Source organism: Cynocephalus volans, chromosome 12 (genome assembly GCF_027409185.1).
Source record: "Cynocephalus volans isolate mCynVol1 chromosome 12, mCynVol1.pri, whole genome shotgun sequence".
NCBI classification, from domain to species: Eukaryota; Metazoa; Chordata; class Mammalia; order Dermoptera; family Cynocephalidae; genus Cynocephalus; species Cynocephalus volans.
Window position 1 is genome coordinate 65,545,824 of NC_084471.1, and position 9,830 is coordinate 65,555,653.

At 42.4% G+C, this 9,830-nt stretch overlaps 1 protein-coding gene across 1 annotated transcript; it reads right to left on the minus strand.

The window, feature by feature from the left end:
• Positions 1-1,379: 1,379 nt before the first annotated feature.
• Positions 1,380-5,748, minus strand: MUCL1 (mucin like 1). Its single transcript, XM_063076317.1, has 4 exons — positions 5,632-5,748; positions 5,135-5,176; positions 2,804-3,040; positions 1,380-1,583 (listed from the first exon to the last, which is right to left on the minus strand). The coding sequence occupies exons 1-4, from the start codon at positions 5,687-5,689 to the stop codon at positions 1,546-1,548; spliced, it is 375 nt and encodes a 124-aa protein (XP_062932387.1). The 5' UTR covers positions 5,690-5,748; the 3' UTR covers positions 1,380-1,545.
• Positions 5,749-9,830: the final 4,082 nt, after the last annotated feature.

Consider the following 9,830-nt stretch of genomic DNA (forward strand, 5'->3'; position numbering starts at 1 on the left):
CCACTCCAAACAAAGAGACGGGAAGACAGACCTCCAGCCCCACAGTAAATCCTGGACCTCGAACCTATCTTCTGCTTTCCTGGGCCTCTAACCCAGCTTCTTACAAACAGAAAACCTAGGATTCTAACACTGCTTCTGTTTGTCTGCAACCCTAACCCAGCTTCTAGAGTACACTCAGAATCTTAAGAATAAAAACCTGTTCTTACTGAGCATCAGTGAACTGTCATCCAGACCAATGGTTCAGGAGTCGGATTTATCAGTGGATCCCTGATCAATCAGTCAGGAGCAAAGACGAAGCCTTCAAAGGCACACACTTAGGGTACTAGGTAAGAGGTCCAGGAGCCCAGTGATGAATCTGGTCATAACCAAGTCAGTGAAAATGACAAGGTGCCGTGTCTTATTCATATATGATATCCATCCCAATTACACAGTCAGGTGTTGAAACTCTCCACCCAAAGACCACTAGGAGCACATCTGGATTGAAACAGTTGGAGTTCTCACTTGTTTCAGTGAAGGAGAGCACACACAGTGGGGAAAAGCAGGGAGTGTTTTATTACCAGGATGTTAGAAAGAACTTATTATAGAATTTAGGCACATGTCAGGAGATTTGGGAGAAGGATTAGGGAAGTTAGCCTGTGTTCTGGATTGGATGCTGCCAGCAAGCACAAACAATGCTAAGATTTCTATATAATGCTAAATCTTCTCTAAGGTTTTCAAGACAAGATTAGGTATCTTGAAAACCTTATATAGAAGGAATGCGGACTAAAGTTAAGCCTGTAATGGGTAAGGAAGCAGCAGTCACTCATTGAGTGAAAGAGGGAAATGTTTGGTAGTCTGTGGTTTGCATAGCATTTTTGTCATATGAGCCCATCATGAATTGGTCTTGCTTTTTTGTCTCATTCAGTCAGTCACTGAGTGACCTTGTCTGATGCCTGTGTTTTGTGAGATTGTTTGTGTCCAACAGGAGAACACCATTGCCTAGCTATGAGCATGAGATCACCCTCTAAAAACTCCAAAGCATGGCTGCATCAGGCCAGTCCAAGATATCAGAAGCTGCTTTCCTCTTTCTCACCTGCTAAGTCATTGCAGATAAGAAAATAAGTTTGTGTCAGTTGATAGAAGAGTTTGGTGGAAACAAACTGAATGTTTGTACCAGTTGACTAGTGCATTCATGTTAGAGAAATCTCTCATTTCTAGTATTATGCCCATAACTGGGTGTCTTTCCAAAACAAATAAATAGAAAATAAAAACTTGGGTAAACATGTAGAAAGTCCAGTCTTCAACAGGAACACAAGGAAGTATGAGGTAAAATTTAAAGTGCCTGTCACTTGGACTGTGTAAACATTAGAAAACCACCCAACCTCTAAAAAAACATGCTATTTTTGATGTTGCTCGTGACTATTATTTATTTGAAAAAGAATAATAAACTGATTAGAGATGAGGGAGATGTTGTAAGCAAGTTAAGTCATTGAATAAAATCAAATGAAGGCATGTTCTGGCACATCCCAGAAGAACCAGATGAAGAAGACCTAGGCTGATTCGATCTCAGCCACGCAGCGCACCAAGAAGTGAGTCCCAGAAACCTGCAAGGAAAAAAAAAATATCTTCAAAAGTTTTCCATAAAGGATGAAGAATGTGGCTTCATACTTTGGAATCTGAACAGGGATTAACAAGTGTCACATGTCACTAAATTCAGTGGAGTCAAAAGGAACATGAGATCTTCATTTCTGGAAGACATATAACCAATTTCTGTCCAAAAGAATGTGGATATGCAATCCTAGATGTAAGCCTATATAGGCTGGAAGTTTAGAGAGACCAGGAAAGAGGTCAATTCACATTAGTTTTCCCTGTAATAAGGCACAAAGTGATTCAGCCATCTTCTAAGGGACAGCTAGTCATTTTCTCACCTATAGCTTACTGAGTAAGAATTACTATGCAACGTGTCAAGCACTGGTCCAGACATGAAAGAGTATAAAGCAATACTTGAAAAAGTGTCCTCAGGAGTTTGATTGTTTGAATGCAAATCTAATCCCTTTTCTTACTGCCCATGTGTTCAAGGGAAAGGTTCTCATTGTAACTTTTTCATTTCCTCATCTTTAAAATGTTTATTTCAAAGAATGACTGTGCAATTTAAATTACATTACATATGTGGGCTCTTCAAAAAGTTCGTGGAAAGATTCATATTATCTTTTAATTCTATTTTTCCATGAACTTTTTGAAGCACTCTTGTATGTGAATTTTATGCCATGGTGCCCTGCATATATTCAGAGTCAACAAATTTTATAACAAATGTTACCTGAAAGTTGAAAGGCAGGAAAAAAATGAACATGGAATAGAAAAACTGTATCTTGATCCTTAATAAACTTCCAAATTCTCGGACATATCCTGAATAGCACTCAAAACAATCTGTCTGAGGAAGCCTCATCGTAAAGCCATTTTCTATTTTCTATTTTTCTAATATTCTCCAAATGAAACAAAGAATTTTCATATTAAAAAAATATATAAGCAGTTGCCTTGGCATATGAAGGCACATATTTGTTCTTTCCAATGAATAATTTCTATTAAAGATGAATGTTCTTTAATAAATGCCAATATTTCAAGAGCAATGCAGTTAAAATTGGTAACCTAAAAACTGCAATGGCTTGGCTTCTTTGATATTTGTTTATAAACTTGATTTGGAAAAACCACAAGAAATTAGAGAGCAGTGTGAAGAAAACAAGACCATGTTCATTGCTTTTCCCTTCCTGCCTCCCAAATTATAGTTTCTACTATAAACCAGAAGCCACATAAATGAAGCACTTACTTAGAGTGGTCTTTCTCCTTCTAATGGTGGCAGGAGCAGCAGTGCGCTTGGTAGCAGGAGCAGCAGTGCTCGTGCTGGCAGGAGCAGCAGTGCTCGTGCTGGCAGGAGCAGCAGTGCGCTTGGTAGCAGGAGCAGCAGTGCTCGTGCTGGCAGGAGCAGCATGGTTAGTGCTGGCAGAAGCAACAGTGGTCTTGGTGGCAGGAGTGGCAGTAGAGCTTTCTTCAGGGGCATCTGGTGCTAGGAGGAAAAGCTCCAGGTGAGACTATTACTCAAAGATCAAAATTTGTCCCATTGAGTCTTGGACATACATGCATTCCTCATCCTGAATTCATCTCTGCAAATCTATCACCAATTCTGTCATACCATTAGCCTGCCTACCCACTTTCCTCTTGCCTCCTTCTTCCTGGTCCTCTCCTTGCTGGGACATAGATTTTGGGGTTTCCTTCTGCTGTGGATTGAATATTCTCCAAAACTCACTGAAGCTTGATCCACATTGTAAATATTAAGAGGATGGGAAATCAGACTATTACAGTGTTGAAAGGTGGGACCTTTAAGAGGTGATTGGATCATAACAACTATACCCTCCTGAATGGATTAATCCATTCATGGATTAATGGGTTAATGGTTTAATGGGTTGTCACAGGAGTGGCACTTGTGGCTTTATAAGGACAGCAAGCAAGCACATTAAAGATCTCTTACCATTCTTTCCATGTGATACCCCATGTTCCCACAAGACTCTCTAGAGAATCCCCATCAAGAGGAAGGCCCAGATGTGCCCCCTGGACTGTGGACTTCCCAGCCTCCCAAACTGTAACAAATAAATTTCATTTTCTTATAAATTACCCATTTTCAGGTATGCTGTTAAAAGCAACAGAAAACAGACAAATACACTTTCCAATAGAAATGACACTGATAGAAGAGACAGGCAAGTACCTTGCGGCAGCATAAGCGCAAAAGACCAAATCCACATGTGCTCTTATTCACAGGGACTACTGCCCAGAAGCAATAGTGAATCCCCAGTGGCCTGACATTCTGATGCCTTCCCAGGAATGACCTAGAAATGCATACATTCCACTGCTACATGAATGAGGGTGAGTAAAGGAAAAAAATTCTAAAGTAGAAGAGAAGGAATACTAAGATGTATCTTATATTAGAGTCATATCTCCTGTCTTAGAGTGCAGTAAGATCTTTTCCATCAGATTCTAGCCTGAAAAGGAGTCATACTTGTCTCACCCTTTGTGACAACTTGGATGCTGTCTACTAGAAGAGTAGTTGTGAGAGCCACATTAGACATAATGGGAAACATTGGTACACTTATGTTGATAATAAAAATGAGAAACTACCCCATTAATTAATACATGTATAAAGTAAGTGGATAAGAGAGTTAAGAGAATTATCTCTGCCTGGACTTCACATCAGAGCCACTGACAAAGAGAAAGAGTCAGACCCCACATTGGTGAGTTAAACCCACCTCACCAACTGGTAGCTCCATCTCCATACCCACACTCTAGCCATGCTGTCTCAGGCCTCATTCAGGACAGAGAAATTTTTTTAAATTGGACTTCACATGGCAGGTAGGACCTAGGGCCCAGTGTAAGCTCTGACTAGAGTCAATGCTCTTATGACCAAAGGATGCAATTCCCCAAGTTGTGGAGGATCAAGAGTGATCCTCATAATTTGTACACGAGCAAAACTCACACAGCATAGAATACACAGGACGCTTTGGGAGGAGACCAAGAATAACTAGGGCTTCGCTTCTACAACCTCGATTTTCAGGTCAGAGAAGGGAAACAACCATCAGCCTGGGTATAAGGCATATATACCTTTACAAAGAGCAAATTTAGACTCCTTCCACCTGACCTCTACATTCCAAATCCCACATCCCATCCTCACATGCAGTTCAAACATCCTCTTTTTATACCACTTTTAAAATTATAATTTCTTCATTCTGGGACCAACTGGACTGTTTTTTACACACTAGCCATATACTCAACCCTTCATTTTATAAAAGGCTCTACATACATCTCCCCAAAATTCTCAGGCCACAATATCAGACCTCATGCCCCTGTGCCTTCTGCTGAGAAACAATGAATAGTAATGCACATTTGTATGTCTATGTCATAGATTTTATATTCTCTAATAATATATAAGAAATAAACAGATTAACTATGTTCACAATAAACTTTAGAATTAGGAATACAGCTTTGTCGGGCTTCTGCTTAGGATTCCTTATAACTTAGAATATCCACATGGAATGTGACTGTTTGACCTGAGGCCGGAAGTAGAAAACAGTCATTGCAGGAAAGAGGTGAAGTGCAAGAGCAGACGTACCAGAAGTAGAGATGTCAGATGAAGCAACTGTTGTCACATTGTCTGAAAGAGAAAAAGAAAAAAATAGGATGTAAGATGAACACAGTGTTGGGGATGAAGGGAAAAGAGACTATGTGCAAGATGGAAATCTTTCACAATGGGAGAGCTCAGTCGTTATGCACAGGTAATATAAAACCCAGGAAAACCCATAAAAAACACAATATGTGGTCATTTCTCCTTTCTTGAAATAAACCCCTGATTACCTTCTGAAATGTATTTTACTGACAGTAACAATGAAGTTGGGTTATTACTGAGCAAAGATCTGACTGAATTAGAAAAGTCTAAGGGCGGAGTCAATCCCATCTTGAACAGTCAGTCAAAATGGTGATGGAACAGTTAGAAGGGTTGAGGACAGGAGGTGCCAGTGTTCTAGGCTCCGGAACACATAGCCCCACGAAGTGGCTATCTTTATATACTGTTCCACCAAACCGTATGATTAGATAAGGATCATTACTTACCGCCAGAGACCAGGAACATGGAAACGCCCACCAGGACTAGGAGTGCTAAGAGTTTCATGGTGGTGAACTGAAGATGAGGACAGACAAACAGGAATGTTTCAGAGCCCAAGAGTAGGCAAGACAGCAACTCCAGGTCTCCACATCCTGACAATATATATGAAGAGGACACTAATCAGGAGCTGCCAAATCAGAATCTGGGGTAGTTAATGCCAGGAAAGGTTGGGGCTCAGAGAAACCACAGGAGAATCAACAACACAGCCAGAGGCCCTTTGGAAAGGTCATGACTTCAAACCCGTGATTCTGATGACACAGGTTTCAATTCAAGAGTTTCCCATATTAAATATTTTATAGACAACATCTTTTCCTCCAGGCGTCCCCTTATTTGTGGGGTAGAGTGCCTTCATAATCAAGAGCTCTTCCAATAAGTTAGAGATGCCCCATAACCAGCCTTTCTGATGTCTGCAGTGCTCCTTTCACAGATATTAGGAGTTAGAAGCTTACAGTGTGCTTAGCCCTGTTTTCTCAAAGAGGAAAATTCAGAGGCGAACACCTGATTCAAGGACCATCCTGCATAAGTCAGATTGTGCATTCTTCAAGCCATGGCCTCCTCCTGTGTATGTGGTTAGTGTCATATGACTCTGGTACACAGTAAGTCCAACCGTGATCTAAAGAACCAAATCTGACCTCAGTGGGTTTAAGCAATTCTTGTTTAAAAATTCAAAATCAAAGAGTAAAGAGAAAACTTACTAACATGTTAATTAGTTCATCTATTGAATCAATTCATTCATTCAACAAATATACATTGAGCACTATTATGTGCTGGGCACAATGCTACACACTACAGAAATAGCAATAAGCAACACACACTAAAATTTTATGCCATACATGCTTTTGTGGGACTTTATACATAAAAAAGTAAAGAAATAAAGTAAAAGAAATAAAGAATACAATGTGTTATATGTAAGGTGATAAGGTCTAATAAAAAATGATACAGAAAAGAAGGAGAGCGTGGCTGGAGATGGAAAGAGGGGTTGTAATTTTAGATAAGGTGACCAAAAAGACCTTACTGTAAAGGTGATATTTTGAACAGAGACTTGAAGGATCTGAGGAATTAACCATGTGGTGTGTTGGCATCATGTGTACCCCTGAGTACATATGCATTATGGTCTTTCAGGTCTCTGCAGTTGCTGAGTAGGATCCAGCACTGCCCCAAATTACATCACACTACTTGTTCTTTGTTGTGATGAACCCAGGCTGCCTAATGAACACAACATGGGAGGAGAAAATCTATATTCACACCACAGCCGAGTGCTGCATCCAGCCAGGGCCCCAAGGATAGGTGCTGAACATCTGAAATTCCCAGAATGGAGGAAATTCACTACATTCTAAAGGCTTCTCCTCACTTATATGAGGCAACTTCAAAAAGTTCGTGGAAAAATAGAATTAAAAGATGATACATATCTCTCCATGAACTTTTTCAAGACCCCTTGTATGCCACTAATTGTTTTAAAAAATTCTTCTTCTTGTTCATACAAAGTATGCCTTTTTGTATTATACCTGTGTTGGGAAAATTGCTGTCATCTGGAATGGCTTGAACATCTCCCCTTTTTACTGGAGGGTCTATCAGTCAACAACAGCCACTCTACTTGCCAAGACATGGTAGTGGATTCCATCAGGTGAATGGAGAAAGGCATAGGGAATGCCTGAGAGAAAGGTCTTCAAACCATGTGAGGCAAATAGATGTCCTTGCCATAGGTATCCTCACCTCCACCCTGAGGCACAGAGTTGTGATGCCATGATGAGGGTCAGCATAAAACAATGCTTTTAAAAAAAAAGTCTAAAGGGAAAGATAAAGAACAAAATATTAAAAGGAGGTAAAGAAGAAAGACATAAATGACAGATACTACCTGATTATTCCCAATATGAAATAAACCCTGCAACTACCCATACAAGGCCTCCCACCTGGACCCTGCTATGAATTGAAAGGTCTTCTAGGAGGTGGTTACTTACTGACAGCCCACTGTGTGCCCTCCACAGAAGCACTGAGACCCACTAGACAGAGTTAAGGCCATGACGGACTTGCCAAGGAAAGAAGATTAAATGTGTGTATCAGTTAGGGTCCACCCAGGAGATAGAAACCACAAAGTGGGTTAAGCGGGGGGTTGATATAAGGAATTACTAAATATAAATATATAAAGAATATAAAAATATAAAGAATTACTAAAGTCTGAGAAATGAGTAACTATAAGGAAACTCTATATGAAATCCTAGGGCTGAGGGAGAATACCCAAAGAAGGACAACTATGGAAAGGGGCCTCCTCCCTAAAGCTGGTGTTCAGAACTCATTGGAGAACCAACCTGCTGCATAGCAGAGAAGTTTCTGGTTTGCCCAGCCTGCAGCTATTCTGCAGTTGCTGGGGAAGCAAGGAACAACCAGCCAGAGTCCAGGAGGGAGCAGACAATCAACAACCAGAGGCCTGAGTGTACAAAGGGGCTGGGAGCTCAGGGTGCAGGTGAGCCACACGGGGCCTGCAACACTTCTGAGGCTTTATTTTTCTGAAGTTACTGGATTTTGATGATATTGTAATGTTTCAAATTGTATGTTTTCAATATTATCATTTGTAGTGGATTGAATTATGTCCCCCCCCAAACTCATTGAAGCTTGAATTGTGTCTCCCAAGTTTTATGTATTAGAAACTTGGCCCCCACTGTGACTGTTAAGAGGGTGGGAAATCCTATGATGGTAATTGAATGGTGGAGACTTGAAGAGGTGATTGGATTGTAGGACCCTGCAGTAGTGAATGGATTAAAAATGGTGGTCAGGGGCATGGTTCTGAGGGCTTTAAAAGAAGAGGAGAGTCTGTCTCTGTCTCTCTCTCTCTGCTTCCACCAGCTTGCAATGTGAGACCCCTGAGTCACAGTCGCCACCACCAGATGGACTTCGGACTTCCCAGCCTCAGAAACTGTAAGCAATAAATTTCATTTTCTTTGTAAGTCACCCAGTTTCAGGTATTCTGTTATAGCAACACAAAGCAGACTAATACACCATTTTAAGAGTAATCTAAAATTTAATTACAATGTATCATATGTAAATATATAAAATAAACTCAGAAATAATGTCAGTTTTTTCCCATTAAAATAAATAGCATTATATGTATTGGGCATGTTATATGAAGATTAAACTAAAAGATTTCCAGCATCTATAAATAATTCCATTTTTATGGCATCTGTCAAGTTTTATGTAATATATTTTATGTAGAACCATATATGGAGGAAGATTAGGGATCCTAAGATGGCGGTGGCTGCGGCGGTTGGCGCGGAGTAGCTGAGGTGGAAAAGGCAGCCACTGGGCCTCAGGCAGCAGGAAAACTTGTGGACCTTCCTCTTGCCGTCTCTTAAGGGAGGACCGCTGCTGGTGGCCAGTCGTGGGGGCTGACCACCACTTTGCCCTTGGCAAGAGAGGCTGCCTCGTTTACAGGTAACAGTTTTGAAGTATGGAGCAGGAAAAGAAATGTTTCTTAGCTGCAAAAGCGAGTCTCTAAACAGGGAACACAGCGCCGGGGCTGCTGTTGACACTGCCAGGATCCCAGAGGCCAGGGCCGCACTGAAGGCAGCCACCTGCTCTATTCAGGATTCGAGCTTTCAGGCCGGCATAAAAGAAGATTCCTGGGAGCACCCAAGCCACGCCGCGGGACCGAGTGAGCAGCCCGAGGCGGCGGCGGCCAAGAACGGGGATGGCGACGACGCAGAGGCAGAGAGGGAGCCGCCCAAACCGGCACAGCCCTGTGAGTGACCCTCGGCCCGGCACTGCTCGGGGGGCGGACGCTCACCCGGCTTCCACCTGCCCCACCAGGCCACTCACTGGCCCCAGGGCTGCCTCCATTTTCTCAGGTGGTGGCAGCTCTGGCCCGGCTCAGCCAAGCCTGTCCTCCTCGCCCGGCTCGGCTCCTCACTGAGCCTTCCCACTTGCTTGCCCCGGCACGGGGCTTCCCGGGGCATGCGGGCTGGCCTCCCCTCCCACTCCCTCCGCAGTTCTCTGGCGGGGCTAGTGGCGTGGGGCGTCCCTGGCCAGCGTCGGGAGGGCAAGGAAGTATGGGCTGGGCTGACTGTCACTCCCCTCACCCTGGGCTCCGACCCCCAGTGAACTTCCTGTTACCAGGAGGCAGATACCATCTCTGTAGCCACCAGTTCAGAAAAAC

Excerpts from the sequence above, each read along its gene's own strand:
- MUCL1 (XM_063076317.1), bottom strand. The coding sequence starts at position 5,689 with ATGAAACTCTTAGCACTCCTAGTCCTGGTGGGCGTTTCCATGTTCCTG. Across the intron at positions 5,177-5,631 it reads CATGTTCCTGGTCTCTGGCG|ACAATGTGACAACAGTTGCT; the intron begins GTAAGTAATGAT and ends TTTCTCTTTCAG. Across the intron at positions 3,041-5,134 it reads ATCTGACATCTCTACTTCTG|CACCAGATGCCCCTGAAGAA; the intron begins GTACGTCTGCTC and ends TTTTCCTCCTAG.